At 38.4% G+C, this 22,408-nt stretch overlaps 1 protein-coding gene across 1 annotated transcript in view; it reads right to left on the minus strand.

Moving 5' to 3' along the window:
* Positions 1-16,862, minus strand: part of CYP4V2 (cytochrome P450 family 4 subfamily V member 2) — a 43,429-nt gene extending 26,567 nt beyond the window's left edge. The window contains exons 1-4 of the mRNA XM_081332251.1: positions 16,105-16,862; positions 8,198-8,310; positions 4,915-5,000; positions 3,783-3,973 (exon numbers count right to left, since the gene is read on the minus strand). Of these exons, the coding sequence (XP_081188377.1) occupies positions 3,783-3,973; positions 4,915-5,000; positions 8,198-8,310; positions 16,105-16,294 (580 nt within the window). The 5' untranslated portion in view covers positions 16,295-16,862. The remainder of the gene's footprint in view (positions 1-3,782; positions 3,974-4,914; positions 5,001-8,197; positions 8,311-16,104) is intronic.
* Between the last annotated feature and the right edge of the window lie 5,546 nt (positions 16,863-22,408).

The raw sequence follows: 22,408 nt of genomic DNA on the forward strand, positions 1-22,408 counted from the left end.
TTATCCGTGGGCTGTTAGGTTTTTGAACGGAAAATAATTTTTATAAACTTTATGCAGAATTGACTTGTGAGGCCGGTGTGTGGTGCAATTAGTTCACATGGTGTAACAAGATGGAGGGTTTGTTCTCACTGTGAGTTGGGGGGTGGGAGCATAAAGGGAGGCTCAGCTAATCTCAATGTATACATGGTTGTACTTTGACAATAAAAAGTTCATTCATTCTATGCTGTGCAGGGCCACCCAAGACGGAAAGGTCATAGCAGAGAGTTCTGACAAAAAGTGATCCACTGGAGAAGGAAATGGCAACCCACTCCAGTATCTTTGCCATGAAAACCCTATGGACAGTACCAAAAGGCAAAATGATATGACGCTGGAAGATGAGCCCCTCAGGTCGGAAGGTGCCCAATATGCTACTGGGGAAGAGCAGAGGGCTAGTACTGATAGTGCCAGAAAGAATGAAGTGACTGGGCTAAAGCCGAAAGGACGCTCAGCTGTGGATGTGTCTGGTGGTGAACGGAAAGTCCGATGCTGTAAAGATTTTTTCTCAATTGGAACCTGGAATGTAAGATCCACGAATCAAGGCAAGCTGGACGTGGTCAAACAACAGATGACAAGACTGAACATTGACATCTTAGGTATCAGCGAACTAAAATGGACAGGAATGGGTTAATTTAATTCGGATGACCATCAGGTATACTACTGCAGGCAAGAATCCCTCAGAAGAAATGGAGTAGCCTTCATACTCAATAAAAGAGTAGGAAAAGCAATACTGGGATACAATCCCCCAAAATGACAGAATGATCTCAGTTCGAATCCAAGGCAAACCATTCAATATCACAGTAGTACAAGTCTATGCCCCAACCACCAGTGCTGAGGAGTATGAAATTGACTGGTTCTATGAAGCCCTATAGCACCTTATAGAACTAACACTAAAAAATGATGTCCTTATCATCATGGGGGATTGGAATGCTAAAGTAGGAAGCCAAAAGATAACCAGAATAACAGACAAGTTTGGCCTTGGAGTACCAAATGAAACAGGGCACAGGCTGATAGAATTTTGTCAAGGGAATAGGATGGTCATAGCAAACACTCTTTTCCAACAGCCTGAGACAGCTCTACACATGGACATCACTAGACAGTCAACACAGAAATCAGATTGACTATATGTTCTGCAGCCAAAGATGGAGAAGCTCTATACAGTCAGTAAAAACAAGACCAGGAGGTGACTGTGGCTCAGACTATGAGCTTCCCATTGCAAAGTTTAGGCTTAAACTGAAGAAAGTAGGGAAAAGCACTAGGCCACTCAGGTATGAATTAAATCATATCCCTGTTGAATATACAGTAGAGGTGACAAATAGATTTAAGGAATTAGATCTGATAGACAGAGTGCCTGAAGAACTATGGACAGAGGTTCGCAACATTGTACAAGAGGTAGCAACCAAAACCATCCCAAAGAAAAAGAAATTCAAGAAAGCAAAATGGCTGTCTGAGGAAGCTTTGCAAATAGTTGAGGAAAGCGAAAGGCAAGGAAGAAAAAGAAAGATACGCCCAATTGAATGCAGAATTCCAGAGAATAGCTAGAAGAGATAAGAATGCCTTCTTAAATGAACAGTGCAAAGAAATAGAAGAAAACAATAGAATAGGGAGGACCAGAGATCTTTTCAAGAAAATTGGAGAGATGAAGGGAACGTTTCATGCAAAAATGGGCATGATATAGGACCAAAATGGCAGGGACCTAACAGGCAGAAGAGATTAAGAAGAGGTGGCAAAATTACACAGAACTATACAAGAATGAGCTTAACGTCTCTGACAATCACAATGAGGTGGTCACTGACCTCGAGCCAGACATCCTAGAATGTGAAGTGAAGTGGGCCTTAGAAAAGCTGAGCAACAACAAAGCTAGTGGAGGTGACAGTATTCCAGCTGAGCTATTCAAAATCTTAAAAGACGATGCAGTAAAAGTGCTACACTCAATTTGCCAGCAAATTTGGAAAACTCAACAGTGGCCACAGGATTGGAAAAGATCAGTTTACATTCCAATTCCAAAGAAAGGCAGTGCCAAAGAATGTTTAAACTATCGTACCATTGCACTCATTTCTCATGCTTATGAGTTATGCTTAAAATCCTACAAGCTAGACTCCAGCAGTATGTGGATCGAGAACTACCAGAAGTACAGGCAGGATTTCGAAGAGGCAGAGGAACTGGATCATGGAGAAAGCTAGAGAGTTCCAGAAAAACATCTACTTCTGCTTCATTGACTATGCTAAAGCCTTTGATCGTGTGGATCATAACAAACTCTGGCAAGTTCTTAAAGAGATGGGCATACCAGACCATCTTATTTGTCTCTTGAGAAACCTATATGTGGGTCAAGAAGCAATAGTGAGAACTGGACACGGAACCACTGATTGGTTCAAAATTGGGAAAGGAGTCTGGCAAGGCTATATACTGTCGCCCTGCCTATTTAACTTATATGCAGAGCACATGATGAGAAAGGCACGGCTAGATGAATCAAAAGTTGGAATTAAGATTGCCAGAAGAAATATCAACAACCTAAGATATGCAAATGATACCACTCTAATGGCAGAAAGTGAAGAACTAAAGAGCCTCTTGTTGTGGGTGAAGAAGGAGAGTGCAAAACCTTGGTTGAAACTAAACATTAAGAAAACCAAGATCATGGCATCCGTCCCTCTCAATTCCTGGCAAATAGATGGGGAAGAAATGGAGGTAATGAAAGATTTTATTTTCCTGGGCTCCAAGATCACTACAGATGGGGACTGTAGCCAAGAAATTAAAAGACGCTTGCTCCTTGGGAGGAAAGCCATGGCAAATCTAGACAGCACACTAAAAAGCAGAGACATCACCCTGTCAACAAAAGTGTGTATAGTCAAGGCTATGGTCTTCCCAGTTGCAATGTATGGCAGTGAAAGTTGGACCATAAAAAAGGCTGAGCGCCAAAGAATTGAGGCCTTTAAACTATGGTGCTGGATAAGACTCCTGCGAGTCCCTTGGACTGCAAGGTGATAAAACCAGTCAGTCCTAGAGGAGATCAACCCTGACTGCTCTTTAGAAGGCCAGATCCTGAAGCTAAAACTCAAATACTTTGCCCACCTAATGAGAAGGAAGGACTCACTGGAGAAGAGCCTAATGCTGGAAAAGATTGAGGGCAATACAAGAAGGGGAGGACAGAGAATGAGGTGGCTGGATGGAGTCACTGAAGCAGTAGGTGTGAGCTTAAATGGACTCCACAAGATGGTAGAGGACAGGAAGGCCTGGAGGAACATTGTCCATAGGGTCACAATGGGTCAGACACAACTTCGCCGCTAACAACAACATTTAAGGACTCAAGCAATTATGATTCATTCAGTAAGCCATGGTTAAGCAACCTGAATTTGTAGTAATGTATGAATTCATGACCTTCACAAGCTTAGAGGGCTGAGTTAATTTGTTTCCAAACAAATAGTTGTCCAGATTAACTTAATGCAGTGTGAAACAGAATATTTGTGTTTGTTTTGTTGGTTTCTTTGAGGTATTTGAATTCTGCAGAGCTCTATTCAGAAAGAATTCTTGTCTCAGCCTTCCTCCTGGTTTCTGAAATTAAGCTCCTGTAAAAGAAATACTGGGTAGTATTTCTCTTTAGATCAACAGAAAAAAAAGTTGCTATCTTGTTGTCATATATCATAATAAGTTTCTTTCTGTAATATAAATAGATGGATTTTTAGACTTCAATTATTTCAGCTTTTTATATAGTGTTACTAGACACTATATATTTACTAATCAAAGCTTACCACAGATTATATCCAGGGTGCATAATGTAATGTATAAAGTGCAGTTGAATGGATCTTTGTCCAGGTGTTGTTCAAGGTTTTGAACAAGGATATTGGCTTGTTCCTTCATCACCTCAAGGAAATCTACTAAGATTGTGAAATGGAAAGTTGGAGTTAACATTTTTCTTCTAGTGTGCCATTTTTCCCCAGTGCTGCAAAACAAAGAAATAAAAATAATATGACTGTCCCAGCCATGAAGCTTATGGAATTTTAGGGAAATCTACAGATCTGGATGGTTTCCAGATGGGTTTCAGGAGTCTTCATTACAATATAACAGCTTTCAGAACTCTGGACTCATATTTGTATTCTTAAAGCTTCAACAAGGAGTTTAGAAAAGATTTACTTCCATTGTAGATTAATTGCAGTGCTGTACTATATAATCTCAACAAGTGGTAGTTATTAGTAACTAAAAAGGAAATCCACTTGGGTTCTGGTTAAAGTCCACCCTTACAGTGAATCTTGATTCTGCTCTCAACCCCCCTCAACCTTTAGTATCTTTAACCCTATTCTGGTAACAATTATTTAATGTGATGTATAACATCAGCAGCAAATCATAGCCTATGGCATAGAAGAACCCAGCCACTTTGCCCATCTATTTCATTCCTAATTAGTTTAAATTACCAATTTGAGGTCATTTTCTCAAAAGAACCAGAACTAAAACCATAAATTCAGTATATTATAATCTCATTTAGGACTGACACATAAAACTCAGGACTTCCATAAACAAACTAAATCAAAATATTGATTTTTTTCATAAAAACCAATCATACCAGATATTGAGTAAACATAAAAAGGACTTGGTACCTAACCACTGGCCCTATATATTAAGATCACGCATCTATATAGCATCACATCCCAAAAAATGGTTGGGGGGGGGAGCATTTTGATACATTTGCATAGGAACTTGAGGTACAATTTCAGATATAGCATTCTCAGATCTAGTCTCTTTTCCTCCTTTTGCTGTTGTGTTTACATCTTCAAGAATAGTAATAGCTCAGTCAGCTCTTAAGATTTCCACAAGACAGTGGTCCACCACATGGGTCAGGCACATGCTTTAATTAACTGCAAAATAGTTTAGTTACATTTTGCTCACCTTGTTAGAAGTCCTGTTCCTAGCCAAGGTTGAAGAAATTGATAGAGATAGGACTTCTCAATAAATGTTGAGCTACGCAAGACAACCTGAAAAACACACTACAGTTATGTAACTTTAAAATAAACAGGAATTGCTATTTTCTGCTTTATCACTCTTTATATTTTGGTGAAATGGGAGAGAAAATCAGAATTTTGCATTGATAGCAACTTTTAAACAGCATTCATTAGGCAAATCAAAGAAATTCCATGTTGATTGTTTTAAGGTTAATCCCTTACCAGAGCATTAGCTACTCCACTCAGTTGTGCTATATGCAAATGTGAATTTCTTATACCTGCTCAACCAAACAGTTAACAAAAATGTTGAACAGTACAAGTAAGAATATCACTCTGCAATCTGATCAGAATTTTTTTTGAGGCAGTATGTATCCATTCAGTTGTAATCTACTGCTTCGTCACACCATCAAAAACTATTTTCATAACCTACTAAAGACCTAATCAAAAAATTAAATAAGATTAGTCTGATAAGAATTCACACACTAAAGTCAGCTAATCACCGGGTTGTTCTCAAGATGATTGATTTATGCTGACTAATCTGTATTATTCAAATTCTCCTTCAAATAGGGACTATACTGACTCTCTCCCAATCATCTGATATTTTATCTATTTTCCAGGGCTTCTCAAAACAAGTTTGTCTGAGATTCTGCTTTCTAAAAAAAGAAAACTGAAGAATCCTGTCTTCCATTCTAGATCCAAAATTTCAGTATTGAATGAACCTTTATTGTCAAAGTACAACCATGTATACATTGAGATTGGCTGAGCCTCCCTTCGTGCCCCCAACCCCAACTCACAGTGACAACAAACTCTTCATCATATTACACCATGTGAGCTAATTGCACAACACACCAGCCTCGCAAGTCAATCATACATAAAGTTTATAAAATTATTTCCCTGTTCAAGAGCCTAACAGCCCATGGATAGAAGCTGTTCTTCAGCCTGTTGGTACGGCTGGCTATACTCCTATATCTCCTACCCGATGGTAGGAGAGTAAAGAGATATCGACCAGGGTGTGAGTTGTCCCTGAGAATTTTCTTCATTCTTCCAAGGCAGCGAGCCCTGGCGATATCATCCAGTGGTGTCAGGGGACAGCCTACAATGTCTTGTGCTGTGCTCACCACCCTCTGTAATACTGAAGTATTAATATTGAAGTCAGGAGCAATGGAATCTATATCCAAATCTCCAGAGCTGCTATTTGGCTACACAGTATCAGAGATGCTAGATTCCTCAAACTGGTCCTCCTCCAAGGAAGATTAGTCTGGCAAGGTCACTGCAATAACAATGCTTTGCATACATGTTAGCTGTGGTTACCCAATGTATTTATCCATGTGGTTAAGTTTGTTTTGGAAAGAGTTCAAATCTATGCTGATGAAGTAGTTTCACTGCAGGTTGGTGGTAGCCTTTGAATATCTAATAGTTTAAGGCCTGTTGGAGATATTACCTCACCTATTATAAACAAGCCCTTTTATTAGAGCAGGGGTGACGTATCGTGACTTTTCCCCCATTGCCGGCAATGGGGTTGGTGCGGTTTTGGCGTGATGCATCCAGCCCAGGGGCCAGCAGTTTGACACCCCTGTATTAAAGTGAGAACCTTTGGAAGAAGCTATTGATGTTGGCACCTAGTTTACTTAAGAGGAATAACTGGCAAAACAACTCAGCTATGAATTCACTGCTTGGGAAATTACTTCATTTTTTTTCTTCCTTGGGAGCACAATCAAGATGCATCTATTTTCCTCGGGTCTTGGTAGTTTATTGTTACCTGCAGTAGTTTTAATTTATATTGATGAATGTTCACTTTTGTAATGCATTCTATTTATACCCAGCCACTTTGATAATAAAACTGGGTAATAAGGCAGGTTATAAAGCATAACATTATTTCTACCATTGAGCCAATTTATTAGAGACATGTGATACTTTGAACCATCCACTAAACATATGGACTAGGTTTGAAAGATACAGTAAAAATTAGTGAATTCATGTTTCAATTCCTGGTATGAGCATGTTCTCTAAATTTTCCCATTTAGTTATGCATAGTTTCTGGATAGCACTAGAGGGCCCATTTTCATCCCATCATGCAAAGAGGCTTCGTTGGTGAAAACCTGAGGAAGCACAGAAGACAATGTGATCATGCACTCTCTCAAAAGCTATTACTTATGCCTTGACATGATTTCTAACTTTAAGGCCACACCGTGCATTGTATTTTTGATATGTACACTTAGGTTGCTTTTAATAATGGAAATTAGGAATGCAAAAAATATGCCTATAGTATCATGAGACTGAATACTCTTAAAGCACTCAATCATGGGGATGTATTAGATAGTCCCACCCTCGTGATCACTCTTCTCACCACACTTTACTGGCAATCACATATATGCATTCCTGCCAACTTTATGTTTACATAAAAAAGATGACAGAGCCAATGGTTAACAGCACCAGGCTAAAAACCAGAAAAATATGGTTTCTAGTCCAGCCTTAGGCATAAAGCCATCTGGGTGACTTGGGCCAGTCACTTTCTCTCAGCCATGGGAAGAAGGAAATGGCAAACTATTTGTGAAAAATCTTGCCAAGAAAACTGTAGGGACAAGTCCAGGGATCAACACTGACTTAAAGAAACAAACAAAAATAAAAGTGAAGAAGCAGAGCATCTCACTTCTGTCATGTTGACAATCACCCCAGACTTTATGACTTGAAGAATTTTATTATTAATTGATGTCATTTATAATTTGTAGTATAAAGCAGGATATTTAGTTTTGCTATTACTGTATGTAATAACATTAAAAATAACAAAAAACAAAATCCTATGTGGTTTATTTTCTGTCAGTGGAAAATGATATTGGCCATTTCACCTCAGATCATCGTGTGTGTGTGTGTGTGTGTGTGTGTGTTTCAGAATTGTTAAATGATTCTTTTTGGACTGATATCCCAAGTTTAAAAAGAACCCAGAAGTTGTAATATAGTAATGTCCACACACTTTCATGCTACTTCAGGGTTTTTTGCACTATTAAAGATGTTACACCTTATATTTACCCACCTGCCTATTAAGTACAATTGTTTCTAGAAAGGGGCAAATAGGATTCCACCAATAAATTTCTAAACAGACTTGGCAAGGTCTTTCTATCAGGTGGTTGTCAATAAAGTCAAAATACTGACTAACATCCTCACCTATAAGATTTCCCTGGGAGCAAGAATCATCTTGCATAGCCATTGAGAATGAAAACTCAAGGACTCACCTCTACGGTGTCTTGGTGATATAAGATCACATAAGGCCATGGTCCTAACCAAAGTTTTAGCAGTGGTAGACAGCGAAATTCTTCTGAATAGTAAATTACTTGTTTCCAGAAACCTGAAAGATATACATTCAGTTTACAAATTATAAGTTTATTGCTCATTGGAATTTTGAATAAAACATTTACATCTGAAGGTTTTTTTGATCCTCACAAGACAAAGACAACATATTTGAGGTTAAGAATTTTTCTCAAAAATTTTATCATGCTGACTTAGCAAACTCAAATAAAACAACCCTGAAGTATCTTCTTTCCTATTCTCCAAATGCAGTCCTTGATCTTAACACAGCTTGTTTTGTGAGTTGTTCACTAGCAAATTGCTGTGATCTTTACTTCATAACAACTATGTTTTAATAGTATTCTTAAGTGTTAATCTAGCCATGGTATATATGGGATACGCTGAGTCTCAGTTAATAAATAATTTGCAACACTGTAATGCTAGAGTAAGTAATTTGAGTAAAGTCCGATAGAATATAAGGATTTGTCTGAAACTGAGAGAACTGCTTAGAATAACCTTGCAATTTTTACTTTGCTTTGTAGATCGGGTTCAGGGAGAAGCATACCACAAACATTCACTATGGTTCCCAGTTAAGCTGTTTCTTTAGGTTGGAGAGCTTGTTGAAAAAAAGCTCAAAATAACTGTGTTCTGAAATATAGTCTGTTATGACTATTATCTTTTTTTTTATTAAAGAGTTTTACAATATTTTACAATATATCCCCAAATCCCTCCCACCCCAACCCCCCCACTTCCCAGAGCTAAATACAGGATTATAGTTACAACAATCATATTCTAAATAAAAATTTACACAATATACAATCAACCAAATTCGTACTGCGCTTTAACTCTCTCTTAGCATAACTACTAACAATAACAATATCCCACTAAATTCTACTCATAAGCTAAATGGAACTTTTTGGTCCCATATTTGTTTTCAATATAATTTATCCATCTCCTCCAAACTGAAATATATCTCTCCTGTGAGTGATCCTTTAAATAAGCAGAAATCTTGGACATTTCTGCAAGATTAGAAACCCCATTCTTCTACCGTGGGCAGATTGTCCTTCTTCCAATATTGTCCCACCAGTAACCGTGCTGCCGTTATCATATTCAACATCAGATTAGTCTCTTTGACATCACAATTTACAACAATACCCAGTAAGAACAATTGCGGGGAAAACTTTATCTTCCTCTTAAAAATCTTTTGAATGTTCCACCAAATTTTAATCCAGAAGGCTTTTATGTTTCTACAAGTCCACCACATGTGGAAATAGGTAGCTTCTAAGCTACCACACCTCCAACACTTAGACTGCAGATTAGGATACATGTTGGACAACTTCTTGGGATCTAGATGCCATCTATAAAACATTTTGTAAAAATTTTCTCTTAAATTTTGAGCCTGGGTAAATTTAACATTTCTAACCCAAATTATCTCCCAGGTGTCCAACGAGATTGGTTCCTGAATATTTTGTGCCCACTTTACCATGCAATCTTTAACCAATTCCGTTTCCGAATCCAATTCAATTAAAGCATTATATATCCTCTTTATATGTGCACAATTTGAATCTCTAATTTGCTTTACTAAATTTTGATCTGTAATTGTGATACCAACCTTTTGATCTGACTTCCACCTAGCTTTCAATTGGGTATATTGAAACCAAGAGTAATTTATGTTTTCTTGTCTTAACTCCTCTGCTGATTTAAGTTGCCAATCATTCCCTTGCAATTTGAGTAGTTCCTTATAAGAAACCATATCCATACTCACTCCCATAGATACACCCTCTATCGCGTGTCCAGGAATTCCCCAAATCGGTATTTTATAATTTAACTTATTATAGTACTTTTTCCAGACACGCAGTAAAGCACTTCTAAGAATATGGGATTTAAAAGCCCTGTCTACCTTCTTATCATAAAGCAAGTATGCATGCCATCCATATACCAAATCCCATCCCTCAAGATGAAGTATTCTCTTGTTAGTTAAATTAAGCCAATCACTAACCCAGGTCAAAGCAGCCGCATCATAGTACAATTTCAAATTCGGCGCCTTGAGTCCCCCTCTTTCCCTGGCATCCTGTAAAATCTTGAATTTAACTCTTGGTTTTTTCCCCGCCCAGATAAATTTGTTAATACCCTTCTGCCATTGATCAAGGTTGGCATCCTTTTTCAGTATAGGTATCATCTGAAACAGAAAGAGGAACTTTGGTAGAACATTCATTTTAACAACTGCAATTCTTCCCAGTAGTGATAATTGTAATTTTTTCCAATTATTTAAGTCCCTTTGTACCTTCAACCATAGTGTTTCATAATTATTCTTATACAATTTTACATTTGAGGCTGCAATATGCACTCCTAGATATTTAACCTTCTTCACTATTTCAAAACCTGTTAAGTTAGATAACATATCCCTTTCACTCGTAGATAAATTCTTGGATAATATCTTAGTTTTATTACTGTTCACCTTAAACCCAGAAACCTTACCATACTGAGTTATAATTTCCATCAAGTCTACAACCGACTGTAGCGGTTGGGATACTGTCACAACCAAGTCATCAGCAAAAGCTCTCAGTCTATAATCATTCTGTTTTATTTTAATTCCCTTTATCAAAGAGGACTCTCGAATTTTAATTAGTAAAATCTCTAATGTTAAAACAAACAATAATGGTGATAGGGGGCAGCCCTGCCTTGTACCTTTTTCAATTCTAAAAGTCTCTGTTAGTCCCCCATTAACTATAATTTGTGCAGTTTGTTGTTGATATATAGCTTTAATAGCATGTAGAAAACCTTCTCCAAAATTCATCTCCTCAACAACTCTTAATAAAAACTGCCAATTCAATTGGTCAAAGGCTTTCTCTGCATCCAAAAATATCAGTGCTGCGGAGACTTGGTTGTTCTTATCCAAATATTCAAGCAAGTTAACAATTTGTCTTACATTATTTTTCATATACCTCCCAGATATAAATCCCGATTGGTCACTATGAATCATTTGTTTCAAAACTTGCATTAATCTATTAGCCAATACTTTAGCAAAGATCTTATAATCTGTATTTAAGAGCGAAATAGGTCTATAATTTTTAGGTTGGGTAAGATCTTGATCCTCCTTTGGGATCAACGATACAAAAGCTGTCCTCCATGATGGAGGAACTGCGCCTCCAGTCTGAATTTCATTAAACAAAATCTTTAAGGGTTCAATCATTTCAGGCAGCAACTTTTTATAATAAATTGCTGTTAATCCATCTGTTCCTGGAGTTTTGCCTAATTTCAACTGTTTAATAGCTAAAGAAATTTCTTCTGGTGTAATTGGGCAATTCATCTCAAGTTGTTGTTCTTGTGAAAGTCTTGGGAAATGAGCTCCCTGTAAATACTTATCTATATGTAGAGCTTGTATATTCTCTTTAGAATATAATTTCGAGTAAAAATCTAGGAAACTCCTCTTAATCAAATTTTGTTGGTAGACTTCTTTTCCTTTATATTCTATTTTGTCTATAGTACATAATTTCTGTTTCTTCCTTAATTGATAAGCCAGCCATCTACCAGGCTTGTTGGCGTTACAGAAAGTATTGTGTTTGGCATAACGCAAATTAGTTGCTACTTGATCAGCCAATAGCATATTAAATTGTTCTTTCAATAAATGTATTGAGATCTTTAAATTATTATCCAATGGATTCAAAATAAACTTTTTCTCTTTAATTTTAATCTCTTCCTCAATATCTAAACGTTTTTGCACTTGCTTACGCCTATAAGCATTATTCATATAAATCAAAACCCCTCTCATATAGGCCTTACTAGCATCCCAAACCATTTCCATCGAAGTACTTTTATGCATATTCGTGACAAAAAATTCTTTCATATGTTCTCTACATTTCTGCAAGAACAAGTCATTTGTAAATAAATTCTCATTCAGCCTCCAGGATCTCCTACTAGTGTCTTCAGTAAAGAGCTCCAGCCAAACAGGACTATGGTCAGACATTGTCCTAGGGAAAATCTTAACATTCTTAACCGAGGAGGAAAGGTCAGTAGTAATCAAAATGAAGTCAATCCTGGAAAAAGATTTGTGTCTATCCGAAAAAAAAGTAAAATCCCTGTCTCTCATATTCCTTTCCCGCCATACATCTCTTAATTCCAGATCTTCCTTCAAATCAAAAAAGGCTTTAGGCAATTTTGAGTTACAAAGGGTTTTAGAAGACCCCTTCTTGTCTTCAGATGGCACCAAGACCCCATTCCAATCCCCCATCATAATAACAGATTTGTAATCCAGTTCAATTAGCCTTTGGTGTAAGAATTTAAAATTTTTTTGCTGTTGTTGATTTGGAGCATATAATCCAATAAGAAGAACTTTCTTTCCTTGTAATATTAATTCAATACTAACATATCTCCCTTGCTTATCTGATTCAATCAACCTTGCCGAAAAGTCTTTTCTTAAGTAAATAACCACTCCAGCCTTCTGTTATGACTATTATCAATCAGAATTAAACATGGGATGGATTTCAAATCAAAATAATTTTTCATGAATTTTATTGCAAAACACAGCTATTGGTACAAAAGTATGAACACAAGGATGTTTTATGATCCCAACAAGTAAGCAAAAGGCTAGCTAAAAATGCTTCTTCTGAACTTCTCATCTAGTGCTTTAAATTTTATCATTATTTATTTATTTATTTTATTTTAATCCCATTTATATCCCGCCCTTCTCCGAAGACTCAGGGCGGCTTACAATCTAAGCACAAATCAAATGTGCTTAGCAATAGCCTTCATTCTATGTATATGCCTGCTTATTAGGGCTTTCGCCCCCCCCAAGCGGCATTATTACAAAGTCAGCTTAATTGCCCCCAACAATCTGGGTCCTCATTTTACCTACCTCGGAAGGATGGAAGGCTGAGTCAACCTTGAGCCTGGTGGGATGCGAACCTGCAATAATTGCAGGCAGCTGGTGTTACTTAAGGAGACATTAGCCCACTGCTCCACCAAGGAGCATTATCATTAATCTTTTTAAATTGAATTTTCAGTGTAAGATGCCTTGAGACTTGGCAATGATAGAAGTTTAAGAAATAAGTAAATTTATCCAATCAAAAAATATTTATCTTGGTTGATAATGTTTATAAATAAATAAATAAATAAATAAATAAATAAATAAATAAATAAATAAATAAATAAATAAATGTAATCTGAGGAAATCTTCTCACTAAGAGCTGCTTTTCTTTTTCTTCTCTTTCTTTGTTGATCAGGAAAGTTTTTTCCTTCATGTTTTTCCTACTTGCTTTTTCCTTCTATTTTCTCTCCTTGCCAGACACAGCCTTTCCTTCCTTTCTTGTTTCCTATGGTTGTTCTTACCCAAAGGACCATCATGGATTTTATTTTTAATTTTTATAAAGGGGGACAGGAAGTATGGCTGACTAGCCAGCTAATTATAAAGGAAGCTGAGATGTTGTCTAAGGTAGAATTTTTCTGGCAAACTGGACCTTGCTCTGATTTCTTACATTTAGTACATAAGTAAAGTACAGATTAAAGATAGACACTGATAAGCAGGTCATGAAAAATTGGGTATATAAGGGTTCCATGTAATTAGGCATTGCTAAATAATACACTTAAGAGATACACTGAATATTTTATTATTCTACTAAGTAAATTGGCTTCAAAAATATAAGTTACATTTTAATATATTTCCCCACTGGTCTCCAAGTAGCATTAAATAACCTAGCAAAGTGTTTACAGGTCAGACTGCAGGCCTGACTGAGGGATAATATTTAAAGAGGAAAGAGAAATCAACCCACTATAGATCAATACTTATTTGGAAAATATGCAGGCCAGCAAAGTCAGCTTTACTTGAAGCTACTAGACTTTAGAGCAACGTTTGCTTTCATTTCTAGTTACATTGTGACATAAATTGAACAGATCTGTTGATTTACATTTATCAGTGCTTAAACAAAAGCTAAGAAGAATGCATCCTAGCTACTATAGAATTCTCTGAGGCCAAAGCCTTTTGTAATTCTTTTACAAGAGCCAGATTTTGTCTTTCCGTAGCCTTTGCTCAGCTGGATAAAATTCAGTTCAATTTCTTATGAATACCCTTGTGAGTTGTAAATTGTGTCCTAGGTGCAGTTTAATGTTTAGAACCCAGTCTGATTAAGGTAGAAGGAGATAGGGCTAAGTGCAAGAATTATGTTATGGTTGAACCTCTCCTGCAGGTTCATAATTTTCATATTATGTGATGCTTTCACAGTATAGCTAAGACAGGTTGAAGCAAAACAGACTTAAGACTTCTTACCAATTATCATTTTTTCCCTGGAAGAATTGGGAATATCATTCAGTCAGCTAAATATTTATCTTTTATATCAATTCTGAACTTCCATACAGCTGTCTCATTAATGTCTCAACATGCGCACTACATCTGTGCTATGACAAAGTGTTATATGAATGTGTCTTTGTGATTCCAAGGAGATGGAGGTGCTATCACACTTTATCGACCAACAGCTATGCCAGGATATGGGAGTCAAAAACATTACTCCTCTCTTTATAAACAAAGCTAGAAAATTAGATTTATCTTCCTTGACTCCGCTGCTAGAAACTAGATTTGATGCGACAGTCTGTGAACTAAAAATTAATTAAAAAGGTAAAGGTAAAGGTTCCCCTGCACATGCGTGCTAGTCGTTTCCAACTCTAGGGGCCAGTGCTCATCTCCGTTTCAAAGCCAAAAAGCCAACGCTTGTCCGAGGATGTCTCCGTGGTCATGTAGCCAGCCAAAGGCGCACGGAACGCTGTTTTCTACTTGCATTCGAACTGCTAGGTTGGCAGAAGCTGGGACAAGTAACAGGCGCTCACTCTGTTACACGGCACTCAGGATTTGACCCACCAAACTGCCGACCTTCTGATTGACAAGCTCAGCGTCCTAACCCACTGAGCCACCGCATCCCTTTTAAAAATGAATACAGGAATATTATTACTTTATGTACATTTGCTACACTGGTTCTGATTAATAAGAGATATATGATTTTTGAAAATGGAAAATGTTATTTGTTTAGCATTTGAGTTAGTTTTTAAATACCTTCTATATACTGTCGATGTTCATAACAGGAGTCAGCTTACATATTTTACGATGCTGGTTATAACCATAATAAATGTTAACCAACTAGATTCTAGGACATCTAATGCACATTAAAAAGAAATCAACTTTATTTCCCTTCCTGCCCTGAATTTGGCGCTTTGTTTGACTTTTTGGTTTCAACATATCCATCCAGCTGGAATGTTCTATCACGATCTCTAAATTAGCCTGATTTTGAATGTAAAGAAAGAATGGTTGAAAATGCACTATATAGAACAGTTGTCCTCACTTTCCTTCAGTGATGCAGACACAGAATGGAGGATATTTTTAATGCTGACTTTAGGTTACCTTCTAATATGCAAAACAATTCATTATGAAAGGGATACTTTGTTCAGATGATTCGTCTGCTGCAACATCTAATACAGGGGTCTTCAAACTTGGCCCTTTTATGACTTGTGGACTTCAACTCCCAGAATTCCTCAGCCAGCAAAGCTGGCTGAGGAATTCTGGGAGTTGAAGTCCACAAGTCATAAAAGGGCCAAGTTTGAAGACCCCTGATCTAATATCATGACGTTGTAAGCACTGCATTTTCTCCCCCGTTTCCCACCCTAACATCTTTCAAACTTTCGTTTCGGTCTCAAGCGCCCTTTCCCCAGCAGTTCCGCGCTCGCTTCGTAACTCTGCCCTCTGCCCCGGCCGCTCACCAGCTGACCTGAATAAGCAAGTAGCGGAAGATTATAGCCAGATCCGCCGCCGCCGCCTTTGCGGCTTGCTCCTTTGGAAGAAGTGCGCGGGTGGGGGGGGGAGTTTTTTTTTTACCTTCGGCGTCTCTATCCAGCATCAGAGAGTTACCCAGTATGGGATACCAGGGTTTGATCTCCGGAATAGCCTTCATCTCGTTCCATTTCCAATAGTTGCGGAGCACCAAGAAGGAGACGGCGGCGGCGGCCAACACAGTTAAGGCTGAGGCGGCCCATTCGAAGAAAAACGCGCCGCTGACCAGAGCCATCCGGGACTCCACTTGCCAGAAGCTGAGTAAGCGCTAACGAGCAAGGTTGTTTTTTTTTTTGCGGACGGGCGGTACAGCCCGGAAGGCTTCGCGGAACTGTGGGAGGAAAACCCGGGAAGTCGGAGAAGAAAACCCCAGCGAGATCTCTAGATCGGCCGTGGAGCTGTCGAACTTAAGGAAGGCGCGATTAATGTAACCCGAAGGCGGCTACGAGGAAAGGTTAAAAGTGACAGGCAGGCGGGGTAGAGCCTCGATGCCCGCCCTTTCCAGCCCCGAGGCATACCCAAGCATTAACTCGGGCTGGAGTAGGCAAGCAACTAATCCACGTGCCTTTTTGCTTTTCAAGCCTGCCTTTTCGGTGAGGCCCATCGCCAGAAACTGGCAAGGGCCCCTCCTCCCGCTCCCAACTCGTTACAAATCCAGCTTTGCTGCTTTCCAACCAGAGCGTTTGAAGCTGTACAGAGGAGATCGTGGTCTACCGTTTCTTTTCTTCTAGGAGTAGCCCAGCTCCCTTGGGCTACAGGGCCTGTCCTCTCCTTCCCAGTATCAGTATTCTGCCTGCTTAGCAACTGCTACAGATATGTGTATATACATGCTGTATACATACTGCACACACAAACACACGTTGCAATAAATTAAATGACTTCCCATTAAACCAATGAAGGGATGCGGTGGCTCAGTGGGTTAGGACGCTGAGCTTGTCGGTCGGCAGTTTGGTGGGTCGAATCCCAGGTCCCGCGTAACAGAGTGAGCGCCTGTTACTCGTCCCAGCTTCTGCCAACCTAGCAGTTCGAAAGCACGTAAAAATGCAAGTAGAAAAATAGGGACCACTACAGTGGGAAGGTAACAGTGTTCCGTGCGCCTTTGGCGTCTAGTCATGCCGGCCACATGACCACGGAGACGTCTTTGGACAAGCGCTGGCTCTTCGGCTTAAAAATGGAGATGAGCACCGCCCCCTAGAGTCGAAAACGACTAGCACGCATGTGCAGGGGAACCTTTACTATTAAACCAATGAACTGTCCTTTATTCTAGAAAGGCCTGTTTCATTCAACCGCTACATCACCCGGGCATTATTATTATTTTTTAGTTTCTGCCCTGGCTTCCTGACTGCTTGCCCACAAATTACAAATCTTCCCTTCTTTAATTTTTGTGTAATTCATTTGTCTATTTGGTAAGCTAAAATTACCACATCTGCTTTTTCTTACAAAGTTTCTGTGAGACTACAAAAGTAAGTCAAATGAAGAAGCCACCTGCTCTCTCTCCCTAATGCCTGGATTCTTGTAGAATCAGAGCAGCTTCTTTGTCTTTGAGGGAAAAGAGCTTCTGCTGTTTTTCAGAAATTTCATTCTAGGGAATTAAGCACCAACTAAGAACAAATTAAAAAATGGGGAGCATTACTTCATTTCACTGAATCTCAATATTAAACATATAAAGCAGAGGTGCCCAGAAGGTTGGGGCCCGGTTCCGTAGAGAAAGGTTTTTCCACAGACCAGAGTGTGTGTGGTTTTGTGTGCTGCCTGCATCCCATGGATGGGGCTTTACTTGTTTGTGCAGACCAGTTGCTGGGATACCACGGCCTGGTACTGGTCCACAGACCAGGGATTGGGGACCCTGATATAAAGAATGTGTGGGAGGACAGCACTGCCCCCCCCCCGAGAAAGAAATATTTTAGGAATATTAAAAGGCAGAATATTATATTTCCCCAAAGGATCTTAAAGGCAGAAAAGCAGGCCCAGTTTTTCTTAATATCCCAAGCAGAAATTAGAAATGCAGATTTGATAATCCTGTTCAGAAAAGTTGGGGGCAGGAAGGCTGGAGCTGAGGGGATTAGAAAAACAGAGAGGATAGGAAACATGACCTTTAGGAAATAATAGGATTAACCCACCACCATCAGAATACCAAAAAGGCACACTGACCTTCAGGTCAAAGTTCATGCCACAGGAACAACTCCAAACACAAAAGCCCAAGAAGGTATAAAAACCCACCACTCCCTGCTACATATGGTCAGCTTTCCCAGAGCCTCATTTCTGTCTGGCTATGCTCTTCAATAAACTACAACCTTCTTTCTAAAGCAGTCTCCATTTTGCTTATTCCCGGGTTGGACTGGACCCTGATGAAGATTCCGATGAAAATTTTTCTTTCAACAAATGGCTGCAGGAACTGTGTATGTCAAGGCTAATAAAGAAAAGGATTAGGATTGAGATCAGGGGCAGCCACAAAAAAGATATGGTTAACCTGTTCTCCAAAGCACCTTATGGTAGAGCAAGAAGTAGCAGATGGAATCTTAGCAACTTGTCCAATCTAGAACTATGGAGAAATTTTCTTTTTTTTTTTTTTTTTTATTGAAAAGTTTTAAAAATACAGTTTTCCTTTAAAAAACCCCCTTCCCCCTCCCTACCTCCCCTCCCTACCTCCCCCCTTCCCCCCCCTCCCCCCCTCCCTCCTCCCCCCCCACCTCCCCCTAACCCCCCTCCCCCCCCCGGACTTCCCAGAGCTAAATACAAGGTATATATATATAAAAAGGCAATCATAAACAACCATATACTAACAACTATAAATTCTAAAATCCATCACTCTCTAACTTATATAGGATCAAACAAAACTTAGCATTATTAAATATATATAGAAGACAAAATAAAAAAAGAAAAAAGAAAACGAAAGAAGACTTATTCAAATGCTAGATAAAACTTCTTGACCCTATACTTATTCTGGATAAACTCAATCCATTTTCTCCATTCCATAATATAATGTTCTTGCGAGTAATCTTTCAAATAGGCCGAAATCTTCGCCATCTCTGCCAAGTCGGAAACCTTTAAAATCCACTCTTGTATAGTCGGCAGTTCCTCTTTCTTCCAATATTGACCTATCAAAAGTCTTGCTGCCGTAACTAAATTCAGCATCAACTTAGAGTCCACAACTGTAGCGTCAACAATTATTCCCAACAAAAAAAATTGCGGACAAAACTTTATCCTCCGTTTAAAAATCTTCTGCATATTCCACCAGACTTTTATCCAAAAAGCCTTGACCTTTTTACATGTCCACCATATGTGAAAATATGTTGCCTCTTCATCACCACACCTCCAACATTTAGGCTGATAATTCGGATACATACTTGCAAGCTTTTTAGGATCTAGATGCCATCTATAAAACATTTTGTAAAAGTTCTCTCTTAAACTTTGAGCTTGAGTGAATTTTACATTCCTCACCCAGATCTTTTCCCACGTGTCCATTGTAATAACTTCCTGAATGTTTTGGGCCCATTTTATCATACAATCCTTAACAAGCTCTGTTTCTGAATCGATCTCTATCAATGCAAGATATATCCGTTTAATATGTGCTGGTCCTTGATTTCTAATTTGCTTTATCAAATTTTCATCAGTCGTTGCAAATCCATTTTTTTGGTCTTCTTTCCACCTGGCCTGTAACTGAATATATTGAAACCAAGTCTGAACAACCTTCTCTTCTCGCAAGAAACTATATGATTTCAAGCACCAAATATTCCTTTCCAAACTTAAAATTTCCTTGTAAGTAGTCTCATCATGTTTGAAACCAGCATGTATATTTTCTATTGCGTGTTTTGGGATTGCCCACAATGGTATCTTGCTGCTTAACTTATGTCTATACTTCTTCCAAACTCTCAGCAATGCCTGTCTTAAAATATGCATCCTAAACACAGTATCTACCTTCTTATCATACAACAAATATGCATGCCAGCCAAACAACAGATCATGGCCCTCAAGATTTAATAACCTCGATTGTGTCAAATTAATCCAATCACTTATTCCTACTAGTGCAGCAGCTTCATAATATAATTTAAAATTAGGCATTTTAAGGCCACCTCTCTCACGAGTATCCTGCATAATCTTAAGTTTAACTCGTGGCTTTTTCCCTGCCCACACAAATTTATTGATACCACGCTGCCATTCCTCCAAGTTAGAATCTTTCTTAAGAATCGGTATCATTTGAAATAAGAATAAAAATTTGGGCAGGACATTCATTTTCACTGCTGCGATCCGTCCCAACAAAGACAATTGCAATTTTTCCCAACTCTCCAGTTCTTTTTGAATTTTCCCCCATAACTTTTCATAATTATTTTTATATAGCTTTGTATTAGAGGGCGACAAAATCACCCCCAAATATTTAACCCTTTTAACAATCTCAAATCCAGTTAATCCTTCTAAGAGAGCCTTCTGCGAAACTGTCATATTTCTAGCCAAAATTTTAGTTTTCTGTATATTTACTTTAAATCCAGAAACCTTCCCATATTGTGTTATTATCTCCATCAGGTCCACAACAGAGTTCTCTGGCTGGGTCACTGTAACAACCAGATCATCTGCAAATGCTCTCAATCTGTAATCCTGATCTCCAACTTGTATCCCCTTAATTTTTTCCGAATTCCGAATCTTAACCAATAGTATCTCTAATGTTAATATAAATAACAAGGGCGATAGCGGACAGCCTTGCCTTGTGCCCTTCTCAATATTACATACTGTTGTCAAACTATTGTTAACTATAATTCGGGCAGTTTGTTTTTGGTATAATGCCCTAATCGGTTGTAAAAATTTTTCCCCAAAATCCATTTTGTCTAAAACTTTCAACAAAAATTGCCAGTTCAATTGATCAAAAGCCTTTTCAGCATCTAAAAAGATTAGCGCAGCAGAGATCTGGTTGTGCCTTTCCAAAAACTCTAACACATCAACTATATGTCTCACATTGGTTTTCATTTGTCTTCCACTAATAAACCCCGTTTGGTCCCCATGAATCACCTGTTGCAGAACCCTCATCAGTCTATTAGCCAAAACCTTAGCAAATATCTTATAATCTGTATTTAAAAGCGATATCGGTCTGTAATTTTTAACTAAAGTAGCATCCTGGTCTTCCTTCGGAATCAAAGAGATAAAAGCTGTTCTCCAAGACGGGGGCACCTTTCCCCCCCTCTGGATTGTCTGGAACAGTTCCTTTAACGGTTTTATCATCTCTAATTGTAAATTTTTATAATAGGCCGCAGTCAAGCCATCAGTGCCTGGTGCTTTATCCACCTTCAGTTCCTTAATAGCTGTAAAAATTTCTTCTTCTGTAATCAGTTGGTTAATCCCCTCTTTTTGTACTTGCGTAAGAACCGGGATGCTAGCCTTCTCCAAATACGTATCAATATCTTTTGCATTAATGTCCTCTTTAGTATATAATTTCGAATAAAAATCCACAAAGGCATCCTTAATAAGATTCTGTTGATACACAACCCTTCCTTTATGCTCAATCTTATCTATATTAGATGCCCTTTGTTTTTTCCTCAGTCTATAAGCCAACCATCTGCCTGGCTTATTAGCATTGCAAAAAGTATTATGCCTAGCAAACCGCAGATTGGTCGCCACTTGATCAGCCATTAATTTATCAAATTGTCCTCGTAACAGTCTAATAGCCTCCTTGATCTTCACCTCCTCTGGGTTCAAAATCAAAGCCTTTTCTTTTTCCTTTATTTCATTCTCCAGTTCTTTCCTTCTAGTTTCCACTGCACGTCTATGTCTATTATTCATATATATCAACACCCCTCTCATATAGGCCTTGCTAGCATCCCAAACCATATCCATAGAGGTACCCTTATTCATATTCATCTCAAAAAAATCCTTCATCCGCTGTTTGCATTCTTCCACATTTCTCTGATTTCTAAACAAATTCTCATTTACGCGCCATGAGCGTCTATCTCCTCTTTCCTTATCAATCTCCAACCACACTGGACTGTGATCAGAGATAATTCTTGCGCAGATTTTCACCTTTTTAGTTCTCAAAAGAAGATCATTAGTCAACAAAATAAAATCAATCCTCGAAAAAGATTGGTGTCTATCAGAATAAAATGTATAATCCTTCTCCCGCAAATGTCTCTCACGCCAAATATCTCGCAATTCCAGGTCATCCTTCATTTCAAAAAAAGATTTAGGCAGTCTAGCGTGACTTGGAATGCGTTTAAAGGCTCCAGCCTTATCCAACTGTACATCCATAACTCCATTCCAGTCCCCCATAAAAATAAAGGATTTATAATCCAACTGGGTAAGCTTTGTATGAAGTAAACTAAAAAAGTCAGCTTGTTGTTGATTTGGAGCATATAATCCAACTAAA

Source organism: Vipera berus (assembly GCF_964194415.1).
Source record: "Vipera berus genome assembly, chromosome: 7".
Lineage (NCBI taxonomy): Eukaryota > Metazoa > Chordata > Lepidosauria > Squamata > Viperidae > Vipera > Vipera berus.